The 14,124-nt window shown below is 41.0% G+C and overlaps 2 gene segments (V, D, J or C); both read left to right on the forward strand.

Moving 5' to 3' along the window:
* The window catches only part of LOC146445116 (T cell receptor beta constant 2-like), a 54,907-nt gene extending 52,565 nt beyond the window's left edge, over window positions 1–2,342 (forward strand). The window contains 2 exon segments of the C gene segment in view: window positions 165–271; window positions 2,028–2,342. Coding sequence covers window positions 165–271; window positions 2,028–2,054 — 134 coding nt within the window.
* Window positions 2,343–5,802: 3,460 nt separating this feature from the next.
* Window positions 5,803–12,315, forward strand: LOC146445119 (T cell receptor beta chain MC.7.G5-like). The segment is given in 5 exon segments: window positions 5,803–5,883; window positions 9,242–9,577; window positions 9,952–9,969; window positions 11,071–11,177; window positions 12,001–12,315. Coding segments are annotated over 5 exon segments (525 nt in total).
* Window positions 12,316–14,124: the final 1,809 nt, after the last annotated feature.

The following is a 14,124-nucleotide window of genomic DNA, read 5'->3' on the forward strand; positions in this document are numbered from 1 at the left end:
CTGCTCTCTGCTGTCAACAGAGCCACTTCTTTGTCTCTAGTTCCTCTAAGTCACTTAGCTAAACATTTCAAGGGTTCACATTTGATGAAAGCTCTGTTAGATGCAGCATCTTGGGGTGGTGATGATGATGATGATTGAATACACGAATGGTGTTTGACTTGCAGAGTCGTACCTGAGGTATGGAAATTCTCTGAAGCTCACTTACTTCATCCTCTGTGGCAAAGCCTTGGTCTATGCAGTTTTGGTGAGCGGCCTGGTGTGGACAGCCAAGGTAAGTCAGAGTGTCCCTGCAAGTCAAGGATCGGTGGATGCAGGCTGAACCTTTCTCAGAGGTGTGGTTGTTCTGCAGGTGATCTGCCAGGCTTTGTGCAGCCTGGCTTGAAAATTCACAAGTGATGGGTTTGCAATAAGAGTTTTTTCCAGAACTCCAAAAAAAAAAAAAAATCAATGCTATCTAGCAGGGAAATTCCTTCTCACAATCCTCTCTGAACACATGAAAAAGATGAGAATTAAGGACAAATTACCCAGAAAAGGAAAATATCAGTTGTATCATGCTTTTGTGTAGCTATTAAAAAGGGACTTATGCCTGCAGTGAAAATTATGCACAGATTTTTGATTTGATACAGGGGATAAATCTGATCAAACATTTACAGAGATTTGCAAAGATTTACAAAGAACAGTGGGGTCAGTCTGAACAAATGGGAGAACTTGAACTAACTGCCAGGAAATGCTTTTTATTTGTAAGGTTTTCCTATGGCTCAAATATATACTCTGTGAGAGCAGTAGAATCCCCAGCATTTGTCCCCTTAAAAGCAGAAAATATATTTGGAAAGTCACCTGGTAGATTTGAGGGCAAGATTGAACACAATCTCAGTTATGCTTTTGGTCGTTTTGCAAGGATATAGTGGAGGGAGTAGATTTGTCCTTTTCTGCATCACAATCATAGAACCACATAATGGTTTAGGTGAGAAAGAACTTTTAAAGGTCATCTAGTTCCACCCTCCTGCCATGGACAGGGACATCTTTCATTAGACCGGGTTGCTCAGAGCCCCTTCCAACCTGGCCTTGAATCCTTCAGGGATGGGGCATCCACAGCTTCTCTGGGAAACCTGTTCCACTCTCTCACCACTCTCACCAGAACAAATTTCTTCCTTTAATGTGAAGCTCACCTGTATCAGTTTAAAATCAGTGCCCTTTGTGCTGTCTCTTCAGGCCTTGGTAAAAGATCTCAGTTTTTCTTAAAAGTCCCCCTTGTATATAGAAAGGCCTCAGGCAGGTCTCCCCTCTGGAGGCTTCTCTTCTCCAGTCTGAAGAGAAGTTGTTCCCTCAGGCTGTCTTCATACTCTGAAGCTCTATGACTATTTTTTGTGGGCCTCCTCTTGACCTGCTTTTACATGTCCATGTATTTCTTGTGCTGGGCCTCCAGAGCTGGACACAGAACTCCACATGGCATTGGTGGGAGTCACATCACAGCAGAGCACAGGGGCAGAATCACTTCCCCAGGCCTGCTGGCCCCACTCTTTTTGCTGTAGCCCTGGATGTGGTTGGCCATTTGGGCTGCAAGTATGCATGGGAGGTGGACATCCATTTTTTCATCCATGAGTATCCCAAATTCCTTCTCCACAGGGCTGCTCTCAAGCCATTCATCCCCAGTCTGTACCAATCTTGGTGGTTGCAGGATACACTTGGGCCTAGTCTCTAAGTCTGTCCAGGTCCCTCTGGATGATATCCCTTCCCTCAAACACATCAATGACCACACAGCTTCGTGTCATCTGCAAACTCGCTGAGGGTACAACTGATCCCAATATCAATGACACACTGAGGAAGGTATTAAATGGTTTTGGTCCCAGTGCAGACCCTTGAGGGAAACCATGTGTTACTGGTTACCACTTGAACATTGAAGCATTGATGGTAACTCTTTGGGCAAGGGCATCCAGCCAATTTCTGTATTTGATTCTTTTGCTCAGTGGTTGTTGTTATTATATTATTTTTTCAATTTATTTTCTTTCCATTTTGTTTTCTATTAGACTGGTGGCAAGTTATCTAGAGAATAAATGAAGAGTCCTCTTCATCACACGGGCAGGATCACAGCAAATTCTCTACCTTTCCATAGCAAAGAATCTACACATCTAAGAACTTCTGAATATTGTTTTGAATTTCTGTCCTTCTCCCGTTCTTCACTTTGTTGTAATCACTGCTGAATTTTCCTTGTATTTCCATATCCTATTGTATCATATTTTGTTGTAACATATCTTTAAATCTAGCACCTTCTTAATGCTCAGAGGATGGGAACAAATCTCCTTGATTTGAGAATAAAGTTTTTGCTTTTTTCCCTTGGAAAAGCGTGAATTATTCTTTCATAGTAATAATGTCCTACCACACAATTTCCAGTGATCTACCGTGTCTTAAGGAACTCTCATTAAAGATCACTCACTGACAAACCTTACAGGAATAACATATCTGTTATGGGAACATAGAGAGCTAGCCAGGATTTACACTGCGTACCAACAACTGGAGCAGGGCTGAGGCTTTAGAGGCTTCCCCTCTCCAGGGGCTGATTTTGAGCCAAAATAGATGAATAATTCAAAGGTGGTAGAGAAGGAAACAGAATTTCAGCCAGATGAGAAGTGACATCCTCTCGGGAGAGGCCTCGGAGCTCCTTTTTCTCTCCCTGTGTTTTTTCTTCAGATGAGCTTGATGATGGCACCAGGCTCACTGTGGTAGGGAAGAAAAATTTGGTGAATAGATTAGAAGTCACCTGACACTTAATGCATTTGTTTCAGAAGGATCTGATAACAGCTTTGAGAGGAATCTGGCACACCTTTTTTAAAGCCATTACAAGAAAGAATCTATATGGTAGTGCTAGAGGACAGATGTGTATAATGCTGTAAAATGGAGTTATTTTTCCTGCTCTGTGCTTGTCACTCCTTTAATCTTCTCAAAACACTTCAGATCAGGAGAAAATATCCTATTGAACCATGAGATTTATTTAGTGTTCTTATTGCAGAAATTATTTATGCAGTCTTGTGGCTGCTTCAGACAAAAAGGAAAACTGTTTCCTGGAAAATACTTTCTACAGAAATGCTTCTAGGGGTCTTAAATTCACCAGACATGAACCACCTGGTCTAGGGAAGGGTGTCCCCTTCCTCTTTGGGGAAAAATGAAAAGGAACAGTTCTCAGCAAGTGGGAATTGTGAGAAGGTTGTGCAAGGGGCACATTTCAGGGAGTGTGACAAAGGTAAACAAAGAGAGAAGTCTTTGGATTCAGATGATGAGCTCCTTTCCCAAGATGCCTCATTATTCATGCTCTATGCAGTTAGAATACACTGGAGCACAGCGGAATGGAATATTAAAGAATAATTCCAGCTCAGACTGAAACACATTAAGATGAATATAATTTATTAGGACATTGGGTGAAAATGGCTGCATTTATCAAGGCTGTCACAAAACCCCCCCCAGATCTATCTTGTCCTCACACTCAGACATTCAGAGTGGTCATGGCAGAACTTAGTTAAAGTGAACAGAGGACAATCTTGGGCATGGGAGGTTTGGAGCAGACAAGCTACATTTTGAAGGAGGGAACACAATTAAGTGGTTCTATGTGAGAAAAAACTATGGCAAATAACAGAGACTTCTTTTGAGATGCTGAAATAAAAAGAATGTTGCAACACTGAATTCAAAATTGTCAGTCACTGAAAACTGAGGCCAAGCACAGGAATCCAATCTTGTTCTTTTCCAAGCTTCCTACAAGCCATGTAATTCTCATTTCTACACACTTCCTCTATTTTACAAGGTATTGTGCAAAGAGAGCACTTTAAAAGATGGGCAGATACATGTCTGTGCTCAAATAATAGCTCCTTTATTTTCTTTCTTTTTCCTTTTTTTTCTTTTTTGATTGAAGGAAAGTTAAGGGCTTAATGTTTTCCTCGCTTGACAGTGGGTTTGTTTATCTATATATACATGCATATGTGCAAAGAGAGATGTGACTTGTGTGTGTGTCTGTGAGTCCTGTGTTGGCTTTTGCTGTCAGGCACAGCTCTTCCTGCCTGTATTCCTGGGTGCAGGACTGCACATGTGTTGGGGCACATGTGTTGGGGTACATGTGTTGATCATGTCCTTGTTGAATGCATACACATGGATTTGAAAATCAAAACTGCTCTCAAGAAATTTTCCACAAGACTCAGCAAACCTACCTGTAGCATAAAGATGTACATTGATATTCTAGCATGTAGAGCACTCTCTTAAGTCGCTGACTCCACATTCTACAGAGTGCCATCTTCTCAAATATACTGCAGATTGGTAGAAATGATATTGCCATGAGAAAGACTACAAAAGCAGTTTCTTTTGATGACCCCAACTTTTCATTCTTCAGACCAACTGCTGATCAGTCACACAGATGTGAATGTTGGAAGTCTAATACAATTACTAGTTAACATGTTATTTCAGCTAAGGACAGCACAGTTATAACTTGTGCAAATGAGTTCTAAACAAGTTCTCAAATCAGCTGAATGGAAAAAAAATCTGCCTTCTCAAGTTTTCTAAATAAATGTTTGTTTTCTCTGCTTTTTTTCTTTAAAATATAGTTCTCCCTTACTTTTCAGACAATTCTTCTTCCCCTTCTTGCCCCCTCTATATACTGAGCATGATGCCATAGGATATGGAATGTCCCTTGGATCAGTTGGGATCAGCTTTCCTTGCTATCCCTCCTCCCAAGTTCCCATGCACCACCAGCCTCATTGCCAGCATGGTGCTATGAGAAGCAGAAAAGGATTTCAATGCTGTGTAAGCATTGCTCAGCAATAACCAGAACATTTCTGTCTGGTCAACACTGCCAACACTGGTCCAAAACACAGCCCCACCGTAGCCACTGTGAAGGAAATTAACTCTACCACAGTCCAAACCAGCACAGGTTCTCACAGCAATTGTTCCTGGTTGACAAAAACAGGGGGTGGAGTCATGGGTGGGATTGTTTTTGTACGAACTTATATCATTGTGGGAACAGCGGGGGGGGGGCACGATGATACATTCTGCAGAAAGCCTTTACAAAAACCCATAAGTGCATGAGCCTTGTGAGAGAGTGTGCTAAGGCAGCTGCAGAACATTCTGCAGCAGAGCAGCTGTGCTCTGCCTTGGTATCTCTTAACAGACCTTCTGTGCTGGGACTTACTCTCATCATCTGAGAACTGAGCCTGCCATCTCTGGGAAGCAAGCTAGGAAATTCTGAGATATTGAAATTAATTTTCAGCAAACCAAAGTCTCTTGCAGGTGTACCTAAAATCTATCAGAGTATGCAAGGCTGGAATAAATATTTTTCCTGATACACTGATGTTTGCAACAGACAACAAAATGGCTCTTTCTTAATGTGATCCAAGTGCCAGAAAAAGAATTCTGACATGTAGCAGGTATCTCTCAGAGGCACTACATAAAATGCATTGGGGTTTTCTCTCTTAAATGAGCCTCCAGGGTCTGCTGAATGACTCCTGTGAGAGCAAAGGGTGTCTCTAATCCTTCTGCCCACTGTCTCACTGTGGTTCTTCCTAATGGATATCAAGGGTCTGTCTGGGAGCAGACAACTGATTCTTCTGGGCTCTCCTTGTGTGGATTATTTGAACCTATCAGAAAATTGAATGGGATCCTGAAAAGCTATTCAAGACAGCTGGCCTGCCATGGAAAACAAAGGGATTTGTTTTAGTTCACTGCCAAAGGTGAAACATCTCAGGTAGAGATTTGAGTGATGTTGACATCCTAAATACAGAAACAATTTCTTAAGCTTCTGCTTATAGTAATGCTGTGCATCCCTTCCCATAGCTTATGGCACATCACTTTGTCACTGTGACAGTGCTGATATGCTTTTCGGCTCTGGCACAAAACTTACAGTAATTGGTAAGAATTTTTTGTTTTCTCTTTTAATTCACTTCAAATGCCATGTCCTCCATTTAGAGAGCTTCATCATTATTGTTCCTTTCATTATTAAACTGGTGTTCTCCTGATGTGCTAATAACCCACTCTGCTTTGGAGAATAGATTTAAGTCTAGTACACTAGGTAGGGACACACCCTTCATTTTGAAGAACTGAATGAATGCATAATATTACACCTAAATAAATAGATAAATATCCTCTAAAGAAATGGTGGAAGCTGCAACAACTGATTCACCTAAACATGAAGAAAAAAGGCTCAGGACAGTGTATTTCTGATGTTGATCTCAGCTGTTTAGACACACAGATTTGGTGGTGCTCCCTTACAGACCTGATTTTTTAGGGGACCTGAAACTTTGTGATTCTTCTTTTGCTGGTACCACATGAGGGGTGGGTTAGTCCACAGGCTTGGCTCAGAGGACTGGGAGTAGAGGAGAGGTTTTTCTGCAGCTGCAAAATGGTGTGAACAATGATAGACTGTTCTTTGGCAGCGGGACAAAACTTACAGTCATAGGTAAGTCAAAAGTCATATTTCCATGATATATGTGATACTGGTTTAGGGGACAAGAACATTCTTAATTAAAAGCTTAATAATGAAAATTTTTCATACAGCCATATGAACAGAATTAATGCTTTATTGGTTGCTTATTAAAATGAGATGTGCTATTATGGCAGTGTAGGTTTTGCAGGCAGAAATTTAGAGGTCCTTGTGTCTGCAGCCTTTGTCTTTCATTTCTGGGAACTTCATGAAGGGAGAAGGAAAATAGATAATTTTGTTTCCTCCTGTTCTCCAAGAAAATATTACAGAGGTTGGGAATGAAAAATGCTTCTCGTGTCTGCTGGTTTTTGCAGTTTGTCTGTGTAATGATCCAAAGCAACATTTGAGAGGTAGAGTCTGGGTTCTCCTATGTGCTGAATCAGGGAGGGAAAGAGTAATCTTGCTGGCACTTTGCTTGCCTCTCCATAGATGGTTAGCAGGCTGTCTAAAGTTGCTTTGGAATGCTGGCTTCTGCTAACAATCCTTCTCACAACCTCTACTGTTTAGCAAGGACTGTGTTGTTTTTCTTTCAGCCTACTTTTCTCCTCTATTCTTTCTCCTTGTCTCCATTTTCTTTCTCTGTCTTCTCCCATCCCAGCAAAAGATTTAACATCCCCTATATCACGGCATGCTGGAATCCAGGGCAAAGTAACCTTTTCCATCTGCTATTGCCCCATCTGATAGCAAACTGTAGAAATACTGTTGCCTGCTCCTTTACACAGTGCCATTTTAAGGAACTATGGGGCTGCGGGAAGAGCATGATGACACTGCAGGTTATAGCCTGACTCTGTACAGCTGTGCAAACCAGGAGCTCAGCTTTGGAGCCGGCACTGTGCTCAGAGTAATAGGTAAGGAGTTAATCCAAATAGTGTGGGGGACACTTGAAAATTTCCCTAGCATTAATAATGATATGTAGCATGTACACTGGTGATTTCAAAGTGAGAGTAAGAGCGAAAGATAACAAGAAATTATGAAACGGACCTTGCCATGATGGGAATGGAGGAACTGTGGTGCTTTTTCGCTCAGGTGGGTGAAATCTGTGTGACAGGGAATGCATGGAAGTGATCAAGGTTTGTGTCAGTCTCTACCGTGAGCAGTGTGGAAGACGAGAACCCAAGGGGCTACTGAATAGATTTTTCTCCCAGTTCTTGCTTTTACTAGTCTCCTTATTCCATTTTGAGCATGCTGCTTGTTTTCTGGGGATTTTTTGTCTTTTCACTTATATCATTATTCTTTCTTTCTATCTCCCTTTTTCATCTACCTTCCTCCTTTTTGTTCTTCTTTTGTTTGTTTCATTGTTTAGTCAGTTAAATCTCACCTTTTGCTTTTGTGTCTTCCTGTCTGTTTCCGTTTCTTCACTCATTACCTGTTTAGGCTATGAGCTGAGGAATTTGTCAGAGATACTTTTAGGATAGGAAGAAAAACCATAATGCCAGGTGCTAAAAGAGAAAAGTAAAAGTGATCAGCCTCTCTTGATATCCACAGAAAGGAAAGCAGAGCAGTGCTAAACATTCTAGGGAGTTCTCTCTGTTAACATCTAGGTCATCTAAAGTCTACACAGGCTCATACATTTCCAGAGAAGCACCCAGGGATCTTTGCAGAGTAAGCATTGGTGGTCACAATTAAGGCTAACATCTGAATGCAAACATTGGGGTTTAGAGGACAAGATCTATGCAAGAGATTAATTTCTGCTAATTCTGCTAACTCTCTTCCTCTACAAAGGAGAGAGAGGGAGCAGGAAGAGCATCTACAATTTAGAGTGCCTTCATACAAAAAAACCCCAACCCCAGTAATAATTTTCTCTTTGGCTCCATAGCTTTCTCTGCATTTCTTTTTCTAACAGCACTCTACAGACCTGATCGGTTTCTCATGCTATATGAGTAAAAAAAGGCACTCTAAAATAGTATAGGGGAAAACCCCTGGCTTTTAGGGTCACTGCCTAACTTCTCAGTAACTTCTCATTGCTGCCTCCTACATCCTGTTGACTGAAGTCTGTTCTCATTAGTCTAACAAGTAGGTATTAAACACTTTAGGACAGGGAACAACTTTTGGCTTGTGAGTGTATAGAATCTTGCCTCATTTTGGGGAAGTGGACAGCATAGGGTAAGGGCTTCTCATACCTACGATAACCAAAGTAATAAATTACATAAAGAGGAGTTTAATGTTCGTAAAAATGGAGGGCAAGTTAAGACACAAAGCAAAACCTGTCTCTGGCAGATTCATGAAGAACACCTACCCCAAGTGTTCTTCACTTCAGAGAGTGAGAAGGATTGGCTGCTTCCTTCCTTCCTTCTGAGTCATCTCTACACTGGGGGGCCAACTAGGGTATCCCGTGAGAGTGTCATTCTGAACACTGCAGTACCACCATGTCTTAACTGCATCCCCAGGAATGTAACACAGCCTACTGATGATGTTTGTGCTTTATAAAATATTCCCTTTTCTATTAATACAATATTACAAATACATTACAGCATAACTGGGGATGTTTCTGCCCACCTGTTTGCTCAGCTTCTTTCCAGCTTTCCTGTACTTCTGCCGAAGGCAATACTAGAAATTCATTTGTTCTTGCATTTCTGTGGCCAGACCCTTTATGTTACCATGTAAGGAGTGAAAACAAATGCTTCCAGTTTCCTGGTGTCTCATATCCAATGGATGTTATTGTCCAATAGACAGCTGTTAAAGGTTAGGTATTTCAGGACTAACTCAGCACAAACTCAGGACCATTTCCAGAGGTTTCTGATTACATAGAGTGATGGAGAATCTGGACCATGTTGCTTTGTGTTTCAGGGCAGAATGAGGAAATCATCCCTCCAGCTGTGGCCATCTTTTCCCCATCCAAGCAGGAGATCCAGGAGAAGAGCAAGGCCACGCTGGTGTGCCTGGCCTCTGGTTTCTACCCTGACCACCTGACTCTGGGCTGGATGGTGAATGGTGTGAAAAGGACCGAAGGGGTGGGGACAGACGAGTTCTCCACACGCAATGGGAGTACCTTCTCCCTGACCAGCCGGCTCAGGATCCCAGCCTGGGAATGGTTCAACCCTTTCAATCGCTTCGAGTGTGTTGCCAGATTTTTTCAGAATGAAACAATTCAATCAATGCACAAGTTTATCTCTGGTGATGCTGGTGAGTAAAAAAAGTCTATCACCATGCTGCACAGAATAGAAATCACGAGTCAAAAGAGTGTGTGTTATAAAACACATCTATATACAACTTCCATACAGGATGTTGTTATGGCACAAATGCATATATAAATATGTAGGTATTAGCATATGTCTCTTCATATTCCTGGGTTTCTGTGCCTACATTACCATAGAACATCTATCGTTTCCTCAGGCTTTCCACTGAGAAATCTCTGCAGTATAGTAAATTTTATACTGTAATAAAACCTATAGTATAGTAAAGTGAATGAAGCAATATTTTGTAAACTGAAACTTCTAAAATCTGCATTCTCTTTGCTTTGAAGAGAAACATGACTTCCAGTTATTTTTGTCTTTCAGGTTGTGCACTCACAGAAGGTACGTGTGTCTCCTCACGTAAGGAGAATTTTGCCTCTTCTCTCAGGCAAATATCAGTGTGTATTTTAATTCCAGCTTTACTGACACTAAGTACAATGTGTGGGAGTTATCTACTGTATGAATAGCTTCTACTTTCTCATCTAAGTGATTTGTATGTGACATTAAAAACAAAAAAAAATTGGAAGATCATTCTTTGTGAGGGTTGTTTGTGCATATTGTATGTAGCAGTGTTTGGGGGTTTAGCTCTTTCTCATGATTCCATTTTGAAAAAACTGAAGACATCGTGGAACCTTCCTGCAGGGTGTAATTTGTTCCAGTCCTGACTTCCATTGGGATGATTCTTGCTCAGCCGTGAAAGTAACAACCCCTACTTTTCCATGTGATCTTGACATCAAGGTTCAGGATCTGAAATTCTGAATATTTCTTAGTATGAATCTCAGAATACTTCTCATGACAGGTCACATCCCCCTCTACAGTGGAGTCACATATGGAGGATATCCATATTACAAATCACATTTCTTTCCTCTTTGTGTACATATTTTCACACTCCTGTTTTTTCACCAACTTCTTTAATGCTTCAGGAATCTTAAGGCTGAACCGAAACTGAGGTGGTATGTCAATACTACTGAAATTCCATAAGAATTAGGAGTCAACAAAAATAAAGTTTCTAGAAGCCATGTTATCCTGGGCTGTGTAAAACTTTCCTGGTACATCAGCAGCACTCATAAGACCACCGACAATTATGAGACAAAACAAAAATGTGTGTCTTGTGATTCAGCCTGTTTTGTGTTCCTAGAAGGAGATTCACATGAATAGCACAGTTTATCAGTAGGTGTGTGTGGCAACACCATACTTTCCCAGCATAAAGCCAATCTGTGTCTTTCCTAAACTTGATTTCTCTTTTGGTTCTTTGAGTCACTATGTTCTGTCCCATCCCCTGCTCTCTGCTGTCAACAGAGCCACTTATTTGGCTCTAGCTCTTCTAAGTTGCTTAGCTAAACATTTCAAGAGTTCATATTTGATGAAAGCTCTGTTAGATGCAGCATCTTGGGGTGGTGATGATGATGATGATTGAATACACAAATGATGTTTGACTTGCAGAGTCATACCTGAGGTATGGAAATTCTCTGAAGCTCACTTACTTCATCCTCTGTGGCAAAGCCTTGGTCTATGCAGTTTTGGTGAGCGGTCTGGTGTGGACAGCCAAGGTAAGTCAGAGTGTCCCTGCAAGGCTGAACTTCCCCACGAGTCAAGGATCAGTGGATGCAGTCTGAACCTTTCTCAGAGGTGTGGTTGTTCTGCAGGTGATCTGCCAGGCTTTGTGCAGCCTGGCTTGAAAATTCACAACTGATAGGTTTTCTATTACTGTTTTTCCAGAACTAAAAACAAACAAAAAAAAAGAAATTAAAAAAATAAAGAAAAATCAATGCTACCTAGCAGAGAAATTCCTTATCACAATCATCTCTGAATACATGAAAAAGATGAGAATTAAGGACAAATTACCCAGAACATATAGAAGGGAAATATCAAGTATATCATTGTTCCCTCAGGCTGTCTTCATACCCTGAAACACTCTGAATATTTTTTGTGGGCCTCCTCTGGACCCAGTTTTACACGTCCATGTATTTCTTGTGCTGGGCCTCCAGAGCTGGACACAGAACTCTACATGGGATTGGTGGGGATTCACATGGGCCAACTCTCTAAGTCTGTCCAGGTCCCTCTGGATGATATCCCTTCCCTCAAACACATCAATGGCCACACAGCTTCGTGTCATCTGCAAACTCGCTGAGGGTACAACTGATCCCAATATCAATGACACACTGTGGAAGGTATTAAATGGTTTTGGTCCCAGTGCAGACCCTTGAGGGAAACCATGTGTTACTGGTTACCACTTGAACATTGAAGCATTGATGGTAACTCTTTGGGCAAGGGCATCCAGCCAATTCCTGTATTTGTTTCTTTTGCTCGGTGGTTGTTGTTATTATATTATTATCTTTTAATTTTTTTTCATTCCATTTTGTTTTCTATTAGACTGGTGGCAAGTTATCTAGAGAATAAATGAAGAGTCCTCTTCATCACATGGGCAGGATCACAGCAAATTCTCTACCTTTCCATAGCAAAGAATCTACACTTCTAAGAACTTCTGAATATTCTTTTGAATTTCTGTCCTTCTCCCGTTCTTCACTTTGTTGTAATCACTGCTGAATTTTCCTTGTATTTCCATATCCTATTGTATCATATTTTATTGTAACATATCTTTAAATCTAGCACCTTCTTAATGCTCAGAGGATGGGAACAAATCTCCTTGATTTGAGAATAAAGTTTTTGCTTTTTTCCCTTGGAAAAGTGTGAATTATTCTTTCATAGTAATAATGTCCTACCACACAATTTCCAGTGATCTACCGTGTCTTAAGGAACTCTCATTAAAGATCACTCACTGACAAGCCTTACAGGAATGACGTATCTGTTATGGGAACATAGAGGGCTAGCCAGGATTTACACTGTGTACCAACAACTGGAGCAGGGCTGAGGCTTTAGAGGCTTCCCCTCTCCAGGGACTGATTTTGAGCCAAAATAGATGAATAATTCAAAGGTGGTAGAGAAGGAAACAGAATTTCAGCCAGATGAGAAGTGACATCCTCTCGGGAGAGGCCTCGGAGCTCCTTTTTCTCTCCCTGTGTTTTTAATTCAGATGAGCTTGATGATGGCACCAGGCTCACTGTGGTAGTGAAGAAAAATTTGGTGAATAGATTGGAAGTCACCTGACACTTAATGCATTTGTTTCAGAAGGATCTGATGACAGCTTTGAGAGGAATCTAGCATACCTTTTTTAAAGCCATTAAAAGAAAGAATCTATATGGTAGTGCTAGAGGACAGATGTGTATAATGCTGTAAAATGGAGTTGTTTTTCCTGCTCTGTGCTTGTCACTCCTTTAATCTTCTCAAAACACTTCAGATCAGGAGAAAATATCCTATTGAACCATGAGATTTATTTAGTGTTCTTATTGCAGAAATTATTTATGCAGTCTTGTGGCTGCTTCAGACAAAAAGGAAAACTGTTTCCTGGAAAATACTTTCTACAGAAATGCTTCTAGGGGTCTTAAATTCACCAGACATGAACCACCTGGTCTAGGGAAGGGTGTCCCCTTCCTCTTTGGGGAAGAATCAAAAGGAACAGTTCTCAGCAAGTGGGAATTGTGAGAAGGTTGTGCAAGGGGCACATTTCAGGGAGTGTGACAAAGGTAAACAAAGAGAGAAGTCTTTGGATTCAGATGATGAGCTCCTTTCCCAAGATGCCTCATTATTCATGCTCTATGCAGTTAGAATACACTGGAGCACAGCGGAATGGAATATTAAAGGATAATTCCAGCTCAGTCTGAAACACATTAAGATGAATATAATTTATTAGGACATTGGGTGAAAATGGCTGCATTTATCAAGGCTGTCACAAACCCCCCCCCAGATCTATCTTGTCCTCAGACTCAGACATTCAGAGTGGTCATGGCAGAACTTAGTTAAAGTGAACAGAGGACAATCTTGGGCATGGGAGGTTTGGAGCAGACAAGCTACATTTTGAAGGAGGGAACACAATTAAGTGGTTCTATGTGAGAAAAAACTATGGCAAATAACAGAGACTTCTTTTGAGATTCTGGAATAAGAAGAATGGTACGACACTGACTTCTGATCTGTCAGTCACTGGAAATTGAGACCAGGCACAGGAATCCAACCCTGTTCTTTTTCAAGCTTCCAACAAGCCATGTAATTCTCATTTCCACACACTCCCTCTGTTCTACAGGTGACTTTGCAAAGAGCAATTTGAAAGATGGGTAGATACATGTTTGGGCTCAAATAATATCTCCTTTCTTTTTTTTTCTTTTGCATTGAGGTATCTTCAAAGAAGAGGTTTTGTCCATCAAGCTTGTTTTCAAGAGTGTTTTGTGCAGAGGATGTTTGTGGTGGGGCTGATGCTTAGGTTCAAGCAGAGGAGCAGAGTTGTGCTCTGTAAACATTTATTATCACTCATTCTAACCACACAGGAGACCACTTCAATAAAGTGAATTATTCAAGTTGATATTTATCTGAGTCCACTTCTCTATGATTACACTGTGTCTGTTATAATTTTCAAGAGAACCAGACAGTGAGAATGAACAGGAG

This window comes from Lichenostomus cassidix, chromosome 1 (assembly GCF_008360975.1).
Source record: "Lichenostomus cassidix isolate B80296 chromosome 1, HeHo_3.0, whole genome shotgun sequence".
NCBI classification, from domain to species: Eukaryota; Metazoa; Chordata; class Aves; order Passeriformes; family Meliphagidae; genus Lichenostomus; species Lichenostomus cassidix.